The sequence below is a fragment of the Panthera onca genome, chromosome E1, assembly GCF_046562875.1.
Source record: "Panthera onca isolate mPanOnc1 chromosome E1, mPanOnc1 haplotype 2, whole genome shotgun sequence".
NCBI classification, from domain to species: domain Eukaryota; kingdom Metazoa; phylum Chordata; class Mammalia; order Carnivora; family Felidae; genus Panthera; species Panthera onca.
In genome coordinates, this window is record NC_138352.1 from 28,828,952 (window position 1) to 28,847,078 (window position 18,127).

General features: G+C 58.5%; 1 protein-coding gene across 3 annotated transcripts; it reads right to left on the reverse strand.

Moving 5' to 3' along the window:
- Positions 1-1,848: 1,848 nt before the first annotated feature.
- NATD1 (N-acetyltransferase domain containing 1) lies at positions 1,849-14,807 on the reverse strand. Of its 3 annotated transcripts, none has more exons than XR_009614441.3 (4): positions 14,497-14,807; positions 6,863-6,981; positions 5,490-5,736; positions 4,841-4,954 (listed from the first exon to the last, which is right to left on the reverse strand). XR_009614441.3 is itself a non-coding variant. In XM_060647061.3 (3 exons), exons 1-3 carry the CDS (start codon positions 14,600-14,602, stop codon positions 4,838-4,840), a joined length of 342 nt encoding a protein of 113 aa, XP_060503044.2. In that variant the 5' UTR covers positions 14,603-14,785; the 3' UTR covers positions 1,849-4,837. The 3 variants fall into 3 exon arrangements, 1 of the variants encoding a protein (XP_060503044.2); XR_009614442.3 differs by having other exon boundaries at positions 4,844-4,954; positions 5,556-5,736; XM_060647061.3 differs by lacking the exon at positions 5,490-5,736 and having other exon boundaries at positions 1,849-4,954; positions 14,497-14,785.
- Between the last annotated feature and the right edge of the window lie 3,320 nt (positions 14,808-18,127).

An 18,127-nucleotide genomic window follows, 5' to 3' on the forward strand; every position in this document is an offset into this window, starting at 1 on the left:
TGGCGGCGGGGACCCGCGGGCCTGTACTCCGGGGTTTTGTTTGGGCAGCGAAGCCCTTCCAGGGGCCCAGTGATCGCAGCTTGCGGCGACACTCCGTCACCGGCTCCCACCGGTAGCTTCCCACACTTGCTACTCTTCGGGTCACTGGGTCATCTTCTCACGCTGTCTCCTCTCATCCTTCCTATGGTTTGGTAACCAGTCCCCGCACGAAATCCCCCCTGTCTGAAGCACCTAGAGTCAGTTTTGCTGACTCTCCACTGACCGCTGTTGTTCTTGGGACGGGCTACGGCCTCCGAGGATCGGGGAGCCGGGCCCCGGCTGCGCTGGAGCGCAGGCATGACCTCGCTGCCGGAAGGCGGGGCCTGGAGCCCCCCTGGCTGCTGTCCCCAGTCACCGTGATGGGGACCACAGGCGCAGATGCTCTGGTATGGGCTGGCAGCGGGGGCTGCGCTGGAGTCAGAGGGAGGAAAACCCAGGGCTCGGCTTGAGGCACAGGTACCAAACCACAAAGCGTCCGAGGCCAGAAAAGCCCGTCTTTGATATCGTGTAGCTGTCGGCCGGATACGACTGCAAACAGAACCCCGGATGGGATCTCGCTGGTTGTGGTGACAAGTCTGTCGCGTTCACAGCCTCGCCAGACTCTGACGTGCACTTTACGGTGCTGACTCGGAAGGAGCGGGGCCCTGAGAATAGCACAAGGGACACTTGGCTGGACTTGAGCAGATTAGAGAATCCTGAACTGAGGAAGGGACAATGTGAGCGAATGCTTGAACGTCATGCCCCAGCTGCACGTGATGTCTTCTCACGCCCGCTGGGCCCCCCGATTAGTGATGCCCCTCGTAGCTCAGCACGGAACCATCCTCAGCCTTCCAAACGAGCAGAGAAGCTGCCAGAAGAGTTATCTGTGTATTGCCCTCGGTTACCATTTGTCACCTAAAGTAAGATCTCATGACACACAAGCACAGTAGCATAAGGAGGGCAGGAGCTAGGTGTGGATCCTGGTTCCCCTGCTCTCTAGCTATGTGGGCTGCAGCCTAGTGACTCCCCCCTTCTGAGCCTCAGTTTCCTCATCCGTAAAACAGGCCTAAGAACCGGGATCTCACGGCATGGCTGTGACGACGAAGCCGGTCGGAAACTCTGAAGGGCCTGGTGATCGTGGTGCCTTCCCGTTTTGTTCGGACTAGCACCGTAATTCCGAGTGAGGACTAGGAGAAAAACTTCCCACTCGAGGGTCCCGCCCTCCCCGGGCAGTGGCGTCGTGGGTAGGGAGCGGGACACACACACGACGGGGCCACACAGTCCTCGGGCACAGTGCCCGGCTTACCCCAGAGGCCCGTACCACTGGACCAGGATTTCCTGACAAGGCTCTTTGGCGGGGAGAGGGCCATGCCTGAGAGCAGTAGCTGACGTGAGGTGACGGGACCTCACAGCCTTTTCCTGGTAACCCCCGTCCAGCCGCCCTGCTGGCCGTGTTGAGAGCACGGCCGTGGCCTCAGGAGGTGGGAGCTGCGGCACGGGAAAGGATGACAAAGTCCCCGGATCCTGACACCACCGGTGTCTGGCCGGGAGACCTTAGCCAAGCCCTGGTGCCTGTCGCGAGCTCCTTACCTGAAAATGGGGGCTTTGCTGCTCATTAAATAAGCGGCTGAACGCCAGGGACCAGGGACAGAATGGAGACCGCCTGCCAGGCCTGCTCTCCCTTCCTTCCTCACACCCCATGGCTCCCGAATCGAACAGGTAGAAGGGGGCCAGGGATCAGACTGCTGTGGGGAAGGCGCAAGATGCCGCCCCCCACCCTGGCCTGTGAGCACCCACGCTGTCGCATCTAGCAGTCCTGGGGCCCGCACGCCACATCACACCTTTTATTGAAATGTATGCCATGCAATCTGTTCAGGAGCTTGAAAAATAACAAAAGGGAGCAGGTCTGGAGACCAGCCTTGGCCCAGACACCACACGGAACAGGTCCTGAGTAGGAAAGGCACATGAGTTACCCCCTATTTTGACTGGGCAAGAAAAACCCACAAAGCGAGACACGGCAGGACAGCGCGGGGCCTTTGGGGGAGATCTGCTGGAAGGGGGGCCCGGGTGGGATCCCTAAGTGTCCCCCTGCCCCTGCAGGGTGGTGCAAGGACCGGCCCGCGTGACCCGCCTCCTGAGGAAGGGCTCCTGGAACTCCCCGGATGGGTGGGGGTGACGCTGGAACAGACTGAGTAGCACCGGGGCAGGCCGGTGGAGGTGGGCTGGGGGCTCCAGGGCCCGCGTCTGCTGCAGACCGCGGGGTCCCAGCCTCAGAGAGCAGGCTGTTGCTTTGAGACTCCGCTGAAGGCTGAGGGCCCCGTAGGGGGGGCAATTGTCCTTTAAGGCAGCCGGAGTTGAGGAGGCTCCAGGTTGCTCCTGCAGGAACTGGGGACGAGCTGTTCCTGGGCCCAGGGCTGTAGACGGCCCCCGAGACCCTGCATTTCCCCTGGTTCAAGTACTAAGTGTTTTGTGTGTGTGCTGGCCAGTGTGGCACATCACCTGCTGTAAGAACACAGGTTCGGGCTGGGACACACTGGGGACTGGAACAGGGCTGCTCCCTCCTGATGCCACCTGGCTCTCTGCTCCTGTAGGCCCTGGGGTCCCGTGTGCCACTGCTGCAGGGCACCCTCCTGTGGATGGGCCGGGGGGACCCTGGGGCCAAGTACCCTCCTGGTACCCACATCACCCTGCAGACCAGGGAGGGAAGCAGCACCAGCTTGCTGAGCTACTGGGGAGGAGTTTTCACGACTGAGTCTGTGCTTGACCTTGGGAAGGCATGTGTGGGTGGGGAGTGGGAGGGGACCCCCAACCGCATTGCCTCAGGAGTCAGAGGGAGAAGGCCCGGCTCCTGGACTGGCCCATCTGTCCATTCTTGGGCCTACAGCCTGCTCTTTCCTCAGACCGCACCAGGGATGCGATACCCCCAGCCTCGGAGGGGACTCGGCAGCTGAGCCTACTTCCTGCTGGGTTCTTCCTGTCCAGGGACTGCCAGCCCAGCGGAGGCCTAGGCGATTCTCTGACTCCTCGCGGTAGCCCTTCGCAAACAGAGCTGAGGAGCACGGTGGGAAAGTGAGGGGTGTCCTCAGCCCTCGGGGAATCCTTGGAGGCCGGGGTGGGGTTGGGGGCTGGCACGTGGAGTGGGTGGGGGATGCTAAGGGCAGTGCCTCTCTGGGGCTCAGGGACCCCCAGTGGGCAGGCTGTCGGGCCTCTGTGCACCTGCTGATCTAGACGTTCCTGCCACTGGGTGAGAAGGTGTCTGTGCAAACGTCTGAGGTGGCCCCTGAGCTGCTGCGGTGGTAGCGGTGAGCTTGGTGCAGAGACTGGAAGCGAAGAGGTGAGCGGAAAAGGCCGACCGCAGGCCAGTGGATGCCGTGGCGAGTCACAGAAAAGGGAGGGGTCACCTGGCAACCAGTACCCCGAACACACACACCTCCCCAAACCCTCCCCCAGTCGGAGGCCCGAAGGGGACAGGATACCCCTCCAGATGTGCTGTTAACTGACATCTCAGCCCCAGAGGGACTCTGACCCCAGGGTCGCCCTCCAGCCCCACAGAGGAGCGGGCATGGATTTGACCTTGTGGGAAGTAGGGCACAGGTCAGGACCCCGAGCTCTAACCAGCTCACAAGGCCGGCAGAACAAAGGGTGCTGGTGTGCACCTCCCAGGCCAGGAAAGTTGGTCTGGGAGGAACCCCGGAATTCTAGCCAGGCCACAGAACGTGCCCGGCCACCAGCTTGCCAAGAAAGAGAAAAGCAGCTCTGACATCCAGCGGCCATGAAGGAAATCCCTCTGCAGAAATGTTTCTTCCCATTGGGTGCTGAGGACGGTTCCTTGAGGACAGTTCGCCTCCCTCCCATTCGAGCTCCAAAGGGTCATCTCTGAGAAAGCCCACCCTGCGGGTGGCCAAGGGGCTGGTGAAGGGGGGCTTCCCAGTGCTTGGTTGCTCGGGCCACACCTGGAGCTGGCTCCAGGCAGACGGGGCAAACGGAGGGTGGGGGCGGGTAGCGGGTGGGTGTCGATTTCCTGCAGAGCTGACAGGCCAGGGGGCAAGGAGTGAAGGGAACAGGTACCACGGAGAGAACACCCAGCGCTCCCTCCGCTGACGCACAGCCCTGCACATAGTGTCCTGTGTGTGTGCGCATATGCGTGTGTGTGCGTGCACGTGTGTGCGTGTGCATGTGTGCTCACGTGTGCACCCATTCCGGGCTCTGCACATGAAGGAGGCTCGCCCCTCGCCCTGGCCTGCCCCCCGGCGCCAGGGCACACGAGCTGGAGGAAGAGAAGGGGCAGTGCTGGTGGCAGCCGTGGCTCGGTGCTACGCCCCCGGGAAGTTGGCACACGAGGTTTCTTATTGCACCTCTCCCCTCGGGGGGACACCCTCCTCATCTGCAGAAAGGACACAGACGTAGGTGGTGGCAGACGGGGCCCCAAATTGGCCCTACTGCCAATCACAGAGCTGGGAACAGCAGGGGGGAGCCAGACTGGCCACGGGACGCCCCTGAGCACACTCCGGTCCTGGCGGCAGGCCCTCGCAAGCCTGCCCGCAAACGGCCCGGGTGGCCTTCTGAGAAGCCAGCCAGCGTCTGAGGAGGGGGAGCGGCCGGACCCTCGGCTGCCCGGCCTCCCCTTTACCGGGGTAGCTGGACCACTGCCCATCCTCGGCCAGCGGCCTCCAGGGGCCACAGGTGAGTGTCCTTACAAAAATAACTCTGAGTCTGTCCCCCGGGGCGGGGGCGGGTTTCCTGAGAGCACGCGGAGGGCCAGGGCGAAGGCCGTGAGGAGAGGTCTGGCAAGGAGGGCTCCCGCCCTGCGGGGCCGGGGTTATGGCTGCAGGCGCTCCAGGTACTGCGGCAGGGGGTTCTCCTTGACGTACTTCTGGATGTACCAGCACGTGAGATGGGCCCGCAGGTCCTCCTCCACTACGAAGTCCAGAGCGGCCTGGCAGGCAGGGCGGAGAGAAAGGCGGTCAGTGCCCGGAGCCCGCACCCCTGCCGCCGCGCTTCCCGGGCCGCTCCCCGACCCCGAGGGCGGGAGCTGGCTCTGCCTGGTCTGCAACGGAAGGTGGGAGGTGCTGCCGCCACCCTCCTCTTCCAGTTGGGGCAACCGAGGCAGAAAGCTTTGGTACGCTGCCCGAGGCCACACGGCAGTGAAGTGAACAGGCCAGGACTGGATCCAGAGGCCCCGCTCAAAACCGCCCTGGGAGGGAGTCTCTACCCAGGCAGCCACGCGGGCACAGCTCTGTGCTCGTGAACGGCATCGGGTGGACATGGAGGAGAACCCCCTCCCCGTGGCCGGTCTGGCCCGTCCCCTCCTTCCCCGCCCCTCCCCCCCAGCCACCAGGACACCTGTCACCCAATGCACCTGCCCCGGCTGAGCTCAGGGCCTCCATGCTCCCAAGGCACCTGCCGCCTACAGTGCCTTTTCCCTCATCTCCACGTGGCCACTCATTTGATGCCTCCTTCTGGAACCTTACCCTCAGGCTGGGTCAGGGGCGCCCCAGGGCCCCCCGCACCCAGCAGAGGTCACGCTTAGTTCTTACAGGGCTCCCAAAGCCAATCGTGGGGGAAGCGATGAGGGTGCCAGTGTGTGGCCTTCATCTGTGGCTGTGGTTGTGTGCACCAACGAGCTCACGAGACGGAGAACGAGGGCCTGTCTGGTGCACGCCCTGCCTCTGGTGCCTGGCAGGATGCTGCACACGGCTGGTGTTTAATAAACGTTTGCTGAAACAAAGTGGAAGACAGCCCGGGTGGGGTTGGCTGGTCTGATGAAAGGGGAGCAGCATTTACTGAGCACCTACCAGGGACCCCGTGCTTCCAGGTTGGCCAGCGTGACCCTCCAGCCCCACGTGCCCGAGCAGGCCTTGGTGCATCTCACCGTCCACACCCCGTCTCAGGACTCACTACCTGAGACCCTCAAGAGACAAGACTCCAGTCTCTGCTCCCGTTTCGCAGAAAAAGAAACCGAAGCCCCAACAAGGTACCCGTCAGAGGCCACACGGTGAACACTTGGTGCCCTCGGCAGGCACAGCTCAGGGGAGTCCCGGACGGGGCCTCCAGCAGGTCCCGTGGCTGGCCGAGGCCGTGAGGGAGGGGTGCACCCCGCTCCAAGGCCCACCTCCCCTCTACCCAGGTGGGTAACTCCCGGGGTTTCCTCCTCAGTAACACGGGACAGCCCCCCCACACCAACTGACAGCTTGTCCCACTTAAAGGAAGAAGACAGCCATGTCTGAAATACTCAGGAGGCACAAGCTGCTGGCCCCGGTCAGCAACTAAACCAGGGCAGAGGCTGGAGGAGGAACAGAGGCCCGAGGTCGGGGTGGAGGTTCGAAGGACGGGCGGAGGGAACGTGGGCCTGGAGTGGCCCTCGGGAGAACGAACGGAAGGCCGTTCCGTTCCAGGCTGCAGTTCCCCGCATGAAGCCCAAACGTGCTCTCCAGCCGGCCTGGGGTCCGAGGGGCTTTTGGATGAAGGGGCTGGGGTTGGGGGTTGCGGCACAAGCCAATGTACCCGAACGTTCATTTATCCACTTGTTCAGGAAGGATTTACTGAGCGCCCATGGACTATATGCCGGGTGCTGGGGCCCCAGCCAGTGAGCTCCTGACGCACGGCAGGCATCAGTGGCCAGGAGGCTTAGCTCTACAGAAACCCGGGCCCCAGAGGAGCTGGGGGAAGGCAAAGTGTGCTGCCTGACACCTGCATAATCCCAGCTGTAACCTGTTGGCCGGGGCGGGGGGCACCCATCTACACGTCAGCCAAGACACAGGCCCCGATCAGCCCCCGGGACCATGGTTTAGCTGAACGCGGGGGCGGCTCCCTCTCCCCACCCTTCACCCTCCGCGCCCCCTACCTTGGCGAGGTGCTTGGCAATGCCGCGCCCGCGGTAGGCGTCGGGGACCTCCGTGTGCTGTAGGTCCACGATCCGCTTGCCCACGTACTCATACAGCAGGACGGCCCGGTCGTGACAGCCTGCGGACGGAGGGTGGTGAACAGGTGAGGCTGTGACGACTCTCGGGGCCTGACTCAGGCAAATGGTGGAGGGACGGGCATTTGGAGGCACGCTGCTAGAGTCGGATCCTGAATAATGTCTCTGTGCCTCAGTTTCCTCATCCATAAAGTGGGGATATGAGAAAGCACTCCTCACACGTAGTTGGACGACTAAGCGAGGTCGTCTCTACGAAACGCTCTGAGTAGCAACCTCAGCACCAGCCGTCCATCTACCCACTCATCCACCTACACAGCCATCTCAGCCATGCAGCCACCCATCTAGTCCCCAGCCGTCCTATCGGTCCACCTGTCCGTTCAACCATGTATCCATCCATTCCACTCAGCACATGTTTACTGAGCCCCAGGCACTGTTTCTGATACTGGGACTCACCCACAAGCAAGCCAGACAAAGAGCCCTGCCCTAGTGGAAATGGCTAGAGGGGGAGACAGAGAATAAACAAGGAAAACAAGTTAATGTGTAGCGTGGCAGAGGGTGGGGCAGAGGGAGTGTTTGGTAGAGACAGGAAGGAGCAGAGGGAGTCAGCCCCAGGTCGTCTCGGGGAACAGTGTTTTGGCGGAGGGAACAGCTGGCGTAAAGGCTCTGAAGCAGGAGTGGGTGTGGTGTGTTTGAGGGACAGTGAGGAGGCTGGGGTGGCCGGAGCAGTGTGGGCAAAGCGGGAGAAGGTGAGAATAGGGAGGTGACAGGAACAGGTCCCGCAGAGCCTCTTAGATCTCTGTGAGCTGTGAGCCATAGGAGGGTCGTGGGCAGAGGAGGGGCAGGAGGTGACTCATGACTTTGTGGAATCCGTCCGGCAGCCTCGAGAACAGGAGAACAGACCGGGGGCAGGAGCAGGGAGACAGCTGAGGCGGCTGCTGCACTAGTCCAGGTGAGTGATGATGGGGACACAGACCCGGGTGGGGGCGGTGGGGGTGCGAGAAGGGATCAGAGTCTGAGGGTGTTTTGCAGGTGTGGCCAGCAGGATGTGCCGATGTGCCGATGACTCGGACGTGGTAAGTGAGAGAAACAAGAGTTGAGAACAACTCCACGGTTTATCATTTCAGACAGTTTCAAGTGTGCGAAGGAAAAAGTAAAGTGGGTTGGGGGCAAGATGGGGCCATTTAGCCAGGGGGGCAGTCTGGGGAGATCCCTCCAAGAAAACCTCTGAGTCGAGGGGGTGCTTGAGGGAGGGACAGGCAGAGGGTGCAGTCAATGCAAAGGCCCTGAGATTAGAAAACACAAATCGCTGCCCCTAAAAGAAAACATGTCAGTGCCAAGTGTCTTTCTCTAATTTTTGTAACGTTTTTAAAATTTTATTTTTGAGATAGAGTGAGCACGAGAGGGTGAAGGGGTGGGGACAGAAGATTCAAAGCCGGCTCCACGCTGACAGCACACGGCCCAATGTGGGGCTCGAACCCATAAACCGTGAGATCATGACCTGAGCCAAACTTGGACGCTCAACCCACTGAGCCACCCAGGCACCCCTATCTTTCTAATTTTTAAAAGCGAATTGTCTTCCATGTGTTTTAACTTTAAAGCATCCCGGAGAATTCGCCCCTAGTGCCGTCTGGGCTCCCCGTCTATGGCGGGTGTGGAAGACGGACAGGCCTAGAGATAGAAATGACCAGACCAGGGTCTTGCAGCGAGTCGGACACTGCACCAGGGCCCGATCCCATGCGGGAGGCTTTCTGTTTCTCCCCAGAGCTCCAGGAGGGAGGCTACAATTCATCTTCCAATTTCCAGATGGGGAAACTGAGCTCCAGAGATCCAAGTACCACAGCGAGTGCCAGGGGAAACTGCCACCCAGGCCTCCGGAGCCTCAGCCCAGTTCTCTCCCCGCCCCCCCCCCGCCCCCCCCCCCCCCCCCCGCCCTCAACATGCCTCCTGCCGCCGGGCCTTTGCCTTGGCAGTTCCTTCTGCCTGGAACACCCTTTCCCCTTCTCAGCCCCAGTGATGGTGGCCCCAGTTCTGCTTCCCCCCCCCCCCACCTCCAGACCCCCAACATCTCCTCCTTGTGTCCCAACTGTGGCTCTGCCGGCTGAGCTGTGGCCAGGGTCCAGCTGTGGCCTCCACGGCAGCCTGCCCCAGCTGTGTCGCAAGGGACTTGGTTCTCAGCTCCTGCATCTGTTGGAGTTACTCCAGCTCACCCAGTACAGGAGAGCAGAGACCAGGAGGCTATTTTGGGCCCGAGCTGGTCACCATTCACTGGAGGAGCTGTCTGCCTGTCCTGGCCATTTAATTACCCCAAAACTCACAGAGGGTCTACTATGTGTCAGGCAGGGTTTTGAATGCTATGCATGCAGCAGTGAAGAAAACGGACTGACCCTGCCTTCGTGGAGGAAGACAGAGAAACAAAACCACCGTAATAAAAGACTCGAGGCCAGCAGTTGGACAGCAAAGAGGGAAGGCCTACCATTTTAAACAGAGTATACAGGGAGGCCTCTTTGGAGCAAAGACCTGGAGGAGGCAAACCATCCAAGAGGAGATGCGGGGGCTGAGTTATCCAGGTGGTTAAGAACAGCATGTGCAAAGGCCCTGAGGTGGAACGTTCTCGGACCAGTGGCTGGGGAGGGGGCAAACCGAATGAAAGAGGGAGAGCAGTAGGAAGGTGCTTTGGGGTCCTGGCTTTCCCAGGCTGGCCTTCAGGGAGATGACAGGCAGCTCACATCTGTGGGGCCCTGCCACGGGCAGCCCCGTGCTCAGCTCTCTCCACACACCAATCCTCTCCACGGTCTTACAAAATGGGTAAGGTTCTTACAGCCCCATTTACAGATGGGGAAAGTGAGGCTCCAAGAGGCAGTCACACAGGCTGGCAGCCTGTGGGGCTGAGTTCACTTAGGAGAGTTTTCTACCTGAAAGAGGTACAAAAAGGCATCTGGGGCCACCAGGGTGGGTGGGCTATGTGTGAGGGAAAAGCTCTGTACTGAATTCTCCCACTGGCCAGACCCAGGACTCCAGGCTGGGGAGGACCCAGAGACCCCTAGTGAACAGTCTTGGGGAGCCTGGCCCGTGGCCTGGCACCTGGGCCTTAGAGAGGCAGCAAAGGTCACCTGGTCCCAACCACCCACACCTGACGCCTGGAGAGCCCCAGAAAACGGCCACCTTCCCGTGGCTCAGGCCAAGATCCTCAGGGCCCTCTGTGCCCCGCTTTCCTCTCAAACTCTGACCTGATCCTTCAGCAGGTCCATGGACATAACCTTCAAAATGTGCCTGGAATCTGGACAGTGCTCACGTGTCCACAGGCACCCTCTTCCGGCTGCCTTACCGGCTTCCCTGAGTCCGCCCACTGGATCCTTTCTCTCACCTGGTGGGGCCCTGGTCCAGCCACACTGGCCTTGCGGCTCCTTACACACACCCAGCTCTTGACCCCCCAGCCTTTGTTGAACTGTTCTTGCCGCCTGCTTGGGCCCCAGACCCTTATCTGGGCCAGGTCCCATGAACTGCCAAGAACTCCAAGCCTCACTAGCAAGGGGGTCAGTGCTCGCCATTGGGGGGCCACAGGAACAAGCCCAGGGCAGAGTGGGGCCCTGAGTTCCAGTCCCAGCTTTGCCAGGTGACCTCAGGCCAATCCTGAGACCTCTGTGGCCAAGACCTTACCTCTCCTGCTTGGGACAATCAGTACCACCCTCCCGGACCGCAGAATCACATCGAGATCATGAACTGTAACTGATTCTGAGGAAAGTTACAGCTGTTCCGCTAATGGGGCCCTGCCCTGGGTGTCTCCACTCTGGCACCCTCCATCCGGCCCCACTGAGGACCGAGGTCCCCGGGAAGCCATCAGGGGAAGTGGTCACCGAGAAATTCTTTTCCCTGGCAGGCCGGAAGGAGGAGCCAGGATTCAGGGTTGGAGATGTGGGACTTTTGGAGAGAGCCACCAACCCTGCTGAGTCGGGGGCCGGTGGATCCAAACACCCATTGTACAGGTCAGGAAACTGAAGCAGAGGCAAAGCCGGAACCCAGGCCCTCTGCTCCCTCTGGGAGCCTAAGTAGCAGACTTAGGACAAGTGGGTGCCAGAGCAGGGGGGCAGGCCCAAGAAGCACCTGGCTGGCTTTTCTGGGCATCTGCACATACAGAGGCTGGTTTGGGGAAGGGCTACACATCAGTGGCTCGAGGCGGGTTAGACATCGGGGCTGTGACCCAGAGAAGTGCGAGGGGCAGAACCCAGCACAGCCAGGAGGCACATGACGCCAGAGCCTGCGGGTCCCCCAGGCGAGTCCGTCCACAGACTGGGTTAGTCCTCTCGCCAATGCAGGCATCCTCTCCGTCCTCCCTGCTCTAGGTACCTGCCAACTCTCTGGAGACTTAGTCTTCCCATCTGCAAAATGGGGGTCAGAGAGGATGTGGAAAGCACCAGGATTCTAGGACCCCCCAGATGACCCTCCTACTTGCAGCATGTGGGAAACTCGGCCCTGGCTGGGAGGGGAGAGGAGAGGTCAAGGAAGGGACCTGCCAGGGATGGGGGCTCAATTCTGGCTTAGATGCCCACTGGCTGTGTGCCCTTGTTTCCTGGGAAATGGGGATGCGCAAGCTAGTGTTTCAGAACTTGGATGTGGGGGACAAGCCTGAGCTCCGGCATCATCTCATGCTCTACCCACGCATCCTTCTTCGTCTCTTCAGGACCCAGCCATTTCTCCCCAGCCCTCCTCGCAATGTCCGGACTAGTGCAGTAGCTACCTCCCTGCTCCTATCTTGCCCCACACAGTCTGGTCCCCTGGGAGCAGCTGGAAGGAGCCCAGAACATCCCGTCTAGCCTCCTCCGCTCAGGACCCTCCCAGGCACCCACCTCACTCAGAGTCAAAGCCAAGTCCTCAGTGGCTTCTGTGGCCCTGGTACCCCCCCCCCCCCCACCCCGTGACCTCTTGATCTTATCTGCTGCGATCCCCGAATCCTCCTCTCCATTACTCCACTCCCTATTTCTCTGGATACACACCAGGCAACGCAGGGCCCCCGTTCTTGCTGCTTCTTCCACTCAGAACCCCCTTCCCTGCCTCCTTTATGTCTTTACTTAAATGGCACCTTCCCAGAGTGGCCCTTCTGGACATCTGATTCTAAACAGCGGCCCTTTCCCAACACGCCTTCCTGCTGCCCTGCTTTATTCCTCACCAGGCCCTTGGTTTCTAGGACACTTTAAGCTTTCTTCACTGTTCACTACCCCTTTAGACTGTCAGCCCCATGAGGACTCAGCACCTAGAATGATGCTCGGCACCCGGTAGGTGCTCGATAAGGACTTCTGGAAGGAATCCCAACTCTTCCCTTCCCAGGTACAAGACCTCGAGCAAGTCGGTCGCTTCCCTGTATCTCAGCATCCTCATCCGCAAAACGGGAAGAGCAGTGTCGCCTCCCCCCGCCCCTCACATGCCCAGGGCCTTCGTGGACTTGAACGCGAGGACTTGAATGCAGCTGCTCAGTCTCTTCCCTCACCCAGAACCAGAGCTTGCTGGAAGCTTATCAGCACAGCTCTGCCAGGGGGGATGGCCCCAGAGCCTGCACCAGGAGCCCTGGGGCTGCTCTGGCTGTCCGCCTAGGCATTCACGTCTCTCAAGGGGCACAAGGAGCCAGTCTCCAGGGCTTGCTCTGCGGTTCGGGAGCCGCCATGACAGGCTGTTTCCCCTCGGCAGCCGAGGCAGGACTGGGCCCAGAGAGAGATGATCTCCATCCCCTCCCCATATACACACCCAGACCCCACCTTGCAGGCTGGAGAGAAGCTGGCCGCCTCCCACTCCTCCCGGGGCTTGGCCGGGGAGCCCAGGCCATTTTATACTTAGCCATCTGGGGAAGGGAAGGAGGCAAGTTTAGAAAGAAAGCCAGGCCCACATCCAGCCTTGACCACAGCCAATTCTAGAGGGGTATCCTTCGGCTGTACTGATTTGCAAAAAAAAGGAAAACCCCAAATGTTCCCTTTTTCTTCTGTCTCTATGAATGTATAGACGAGCCTCTTAAGCCCCCAAGGGAACCAGAGGCCTCTCTGGAACCTCAGAAAAGAGGATCTGAAAAACCCCAAGGACCCTCCACACAGGAATGGCCAGCCCTGAGTGTCATGGCCAGCTAGGCCACAGCGAGCACCATGGCGGTGAAAGGCCTTAGGTCCACAAGGAAAGAACGCTGCGTAGGGTCATTTGGGTTTGAGCTCTGGCACTTGGTAATGCGGAGCAAATCACTGTCCCTGTGGTTCAAACCTCAGTTTACTCATCCATAATATGGAGGTGATAGTGCCCACACCACCGGGATAGTGTAATAGGGATGTGGTAGGGCCTGAGAAATGTCCAGGCCCCAGCCCCAGCCTTTCCTGACTGCTTCCAAGGGCAGGCTGGACAAGCCCATTCCAGGAGTCACACCAGGTAGGATTCTATCCCAGCTCTGCCCTAACTTACTGCCTGACCTCAGGCAAGCCTTTCCCTTTTCTGATCCCCTGCCTTCCTTTCTCAGAAATGGGCACAATGGCCCCTAAGGGCCCTTCCGGCTTGGACACTGCCTCGAGGGGCCCAGCTGGGAGGGAAGAAAAAGTTATTAATGCGGTGCACAAGGAGCTCATGGTCCTGGATTTTAAAATTCTTTTTTCAATCCCCCAGACCTCTTAGCGGAGAGGGAGTATGGGTTAGTAAGTGGTGGAAACTTTCTTCACAGGAAATGAAGACTCGACTTTACTTTCTGGTTTTAAAAACAGTGATCAGTCCACGCTGATCAGCACTTGCTCTATGCCGCCGGCGCTATTCTAAGCCTTCTTCACTCTCATTATTGTATTTCATCCCTACAACCAGCGGAGAGGAGTGCTCTGGTGGTATTACCATCGCAAAGATGGAACTGGGGCACACAGATGAGGCAACTTGGCCAAAGCCTGAGAGCCAATGGGGCTGACGGTGACGGTGACACCTTCCCCTCCATCGTCCCCACCGGGGCAGACACTTCACTCTCTCCCTCCGCCCTAGATCTGCTCAGAAGATTCTCCCAACTCTGTCGGTGCAGGAAAGCTAAAGTCCGGGGGGCGGCAAGAAGCCATTTAGCACCCAGGGAAAGGGGAGACGTCCCCATTGACCCACACTCCAGGACCACTGACGGCAGCCCTCAGGGGGTGTCCAACACCGGAAAACAGCCGCGCTCGAGCAGGTGAGGGTCCCGAGTGGCTGAAGCAGGGTGCCGGCCGCAGAACACCCGGGCTGGCCCTACTTCTACGTTTGCCTTCCCGGGGGGAGGGGGAGTCCCCTGCCCGCCTGCCCGGGGCGCTCCGCGTGGGCGCGCCTCTCCCGGGCAGCCCGCTCCTCCCCAGCCCGCGAGTCGGCCGCGCCCCCACCAAGCCCGCGAGCGCAGCCCCCGGCCTGATCCCGGGGCGCCGGGCGGAGCAGCACCCGAGCGGCGGCCGCCGGAGGCCACCCCGCGGCGCGCGCTCGCGACGCCCCTCCCGGGCCGCGGGCCGGGGGCGCGCGCCCCAGCTAGGGGGCGGCCTCGGCGGGCCCCGCTTGCTCGCAGACAAAAGGCGGGGGCGGGCCGGACGCCGCGTTACCGTTGAGCCGGACGGTGAACTGGCGGCGCCGGCGGTCGTGCTCCACGCGGATGGGGCAGCCCTGCTCCAGCGCGCCCAGCGGCGCGGCGGCCGCCGAGTGCGCCATCTGCGCGCCGGGCAGCGGCCGCTGGGACCCGCGGCCCGCGCCTGCTCGGCAGGGCCGGGCGCGCGGAGCGGTGCGCGGGCCCGCGGCGGCGGCGGCGGCGGCGGCTGCGGCGGGGACGGAGACTCGGGACGGCCGGCAGCCCGCAGCCGGGAGACCGCAGGCGGCGGCGCAGAAACTGACACTCGGCGGCGGCCGCGGCGGCGGCAGCAACAAAAAAAAAGGAGGGGGGCCAGGAAATCAGCTGTGAGGTCACGTGCGGCGCGCAGCCAGTGGGCGCGCGACCTTTTTGTTTTGATACATTCCATTCGACTCTTAAAGGGGCCGTGCGCCTCGCTGGCCGCGTTCCACTCGCCGCCGCAAACAAAACAACGCGCTCCCCGTCTGCGCCAGGACCCCTTTCCCCTCTTGCGTTTGACCCGCAAGCAACTTTGGGCCCCCCACGCGGACCCCTTCTCAAAAAGATGTAACAACCCGTGGGGAATCTAATCGTCCTCTCGAAGCCACCATTTATTAAGCACTTGCTGTGTGCACAGCGTGTGCATAGCAAAGCCCTGGTAAGCTACAGGGGGCGCTCAGTAACGACTCCCTGCACTCAGTGAAAATTCTCATCACAAGCCTGAAAAATAGGTATGCTTGACTCTATTTCACAGATGAGGAAATAGAGGCCCGAGGCACCGAAAGACCTTGAGGTCACACAGCTGGGACCTTGGGAGGCTTGGTGCTTCCTATCCGACCCTTATGCAGGTATGGCTGGTGAGGAGGGACAATCCTGAGAAGACTGTTCGGGATAGGGGTGAAATACCGCCTCACCCCAAAAGAGACAGAAGTGTAAGAAGCCGTGGAGATCTCTGGATCCACTCCACAGCTGGGGAAACTGAGTCCCAGAAAAGGGGCAGGGACTCACAAGACTGTGGGAATGGTGGCAGTGGTGGCAAACTTCTTTTCCGAAAGGGGGACTTGACCAGCCTTCCTCTGACCGACCCTCATCGTGTTCACACTTGGAGCTGTGCTCCCTCCCACCCACTGCTGTTTATGAATCACATGAACTACAGGTTACCCTTTACTAGTTTGTTAATTAAGGTGCAAGCTTGAAGGTCACTGCCACATGACCACTACCCAAATCACGGCAGAGAACACTTATGGTTCCCTCACAGCTCTTCGAATCAGTGGCCCACGCTTTCAAGTAAGGACTGTCCTTGACTTCCAGCATCATTGACTAGTTTGATTTTTCTGGAATTTCACATAAACAGAATCATAGTATGCACTTTTTAGTGTCTAATGTCTTTTGTTCCACATTATCTGTGAGATTCATCCATGTTATCTTGTCATCACTGAATGGTATTCCATTGTGGGCACACACTGTAATTTATTTGTCTGCTCTCGGGTTGCTTTCGGGTTTTGACCATTACGAATAAATCTTGAACACCTCTTTTGAACACATTCTTGAACACCTCTGTCAGTGTCTGTATTGTAGCACTCCTGCTGGGTCTTTACCAAGAATGCTGTGTCTTATGGAAGGTGTAAGAGAAATTGCCTTTTATGAGACCAAATTATGAGACACTGTCAGACCTTTTTCCAAGATGGCCATACTATTTTATGCTCCTAATAGTAATTTTGAGAGTTCCATTTGGTGTTGGCATCTTTTAACTTTAGCCATTCTGATGAGTGACTGTCAAGTGGTCTTTCAGTGGCTTTAAGTTGCATTTGCCCGATGACTGATGATGTTGAGCCTTCTTCGAAAGACTCTTAGCCATTTGGATATCCAATTTTGTGAAGAGCCTGTTTAAGGATTTTGCCCGTTTACTTTTCTTCTTTTTGATTTATTGGAGACTTTTCTTTTTATAGTTTGGTTGTAAGTCCTTTGTCAGATGTATTTATTGAGAATATCCTAGCCGGATTTTTTTTTTTTTTTTTAACAAGTGTACATTGTATCATGGAGTTTGGAAATAAAAACAAGGCCGAGGAGTGAGTCATTATGTACAAGGAGACAGAAAGAGATTCTGGGGTCAGACGGGGCCTTGACCTCAGCTGAGTCAGGGTTGACTGTAATCCTGTGCAAGCAAGATGTGACCTTTATATGTCTCAGGTGACTTCTTTGTCTCCAAAGCACTTGCTTCTGGAAATTCCATGAACAGGCCATGCTGTTTCCCATCTGGGCCTTTGCTTGTGCTATTAGTCAAATATCACCTACTCCAGGAAGCCCTCACTGATGCTTCCCAACCAGCCTCAGTCCAGGGGAGATTCCTCTCTGAATAAGTCCCTGGCACACCAAGTCCCAGTGCACACCAAGCCTAGCAGAAGAGCCCAAGATCCTCCCTGGTTTTTGTTTTTTTTTTTTTTTTTTTTTGAATTTTTTTAATGTTTATTTTTGAAAGAGAGTATGAGTCGGGGAGGAGCAGGAGAGAGAGAGAGGGGATCCGAAACAGGCTCTGTGAGTGCAGAGCCCAACTCAGGGCTCAAACTCATAAACCATGAGCTCATGACCTGAGCTGAAATCAAGAGTCTACCGCTCAACTGACTGAGTCACTCAGGCGCTCCCCCAACCCCCCCCCACCCCCTCCCCCCGCCCCAACCTGTTTTAGATTCCTTTCTTTTTCTCCTACTTTTTAATGTAGTAGCTTGCTGGGGTGTTTAAAATGTGCAGAAATCATTTGGGAAACAAGGCAGCAGATCAATAAAAGATGAAGTGAGTAATTAATATATACCAGGTTGAATGGATTTGCTTTATCTTTTGACCCCAGAGCATGCTGGCCACGAAGGAGAACTTGCGGATGGGTTGCTGAATGAATGTGTGACTCCAGAAGTTAGAAAGCAAAGCCGGGTCCCAATAGTCTTGGGGTCGGTGAGCCCTGACTGCTTAAAGCCCCTATGACTGGGGGCTGGTGGGGCCACATGGAGACCCGGTCCTATGTATAAGGATATCATTTATTTAGTCATTTCATTACTTCATTTAGCAAACATGTATTGAGTACCGACTGTGCGCCAAGCACTATTCTAAGGGGACACACAAAACAGGCCAAACTCCCTGCCCTCCAGGAGCTTACATTCTAGGAGAGGGAGAGACAATAAGCAAAGAAAGAAAGAAATAGTTGTTCCATCTCATGGGGACGAATGTCCCAGAGATTCTGCCAGGAGGGATGTGGGCCATGTTATTGGGGGAAGTTTCAGACAAGGTTGCCAGGACCCACCTCAACTGACTTGAGGTCTTTTAATGAAAGATTTGAAGGAGATAAGAAAGTGAGTCAGGAGATGTTGCAAGGGGAAAAGCAATCCAGGCAGAGACAACAGCCAGTGCAAAGGCCCTGAGGTATGTTTAAAGAACCCACTGAGGCCAGTGGGGCTGGAGCATAGGGAGCCAGGGGAGAGGGGTGATGCTGAGGGGCCTGAGGGATAGATTGAGGGTCCTTGCTGGCCACAGTGAAGACTTTGGCCTTTACTCTGAGCCAGTAGAGAGCTATGGGAAGGTTTTGAGCAGATGAGAGATACAATCTTAGGGTTTTTGTTTTTCTTTTTAATATTGGAAAA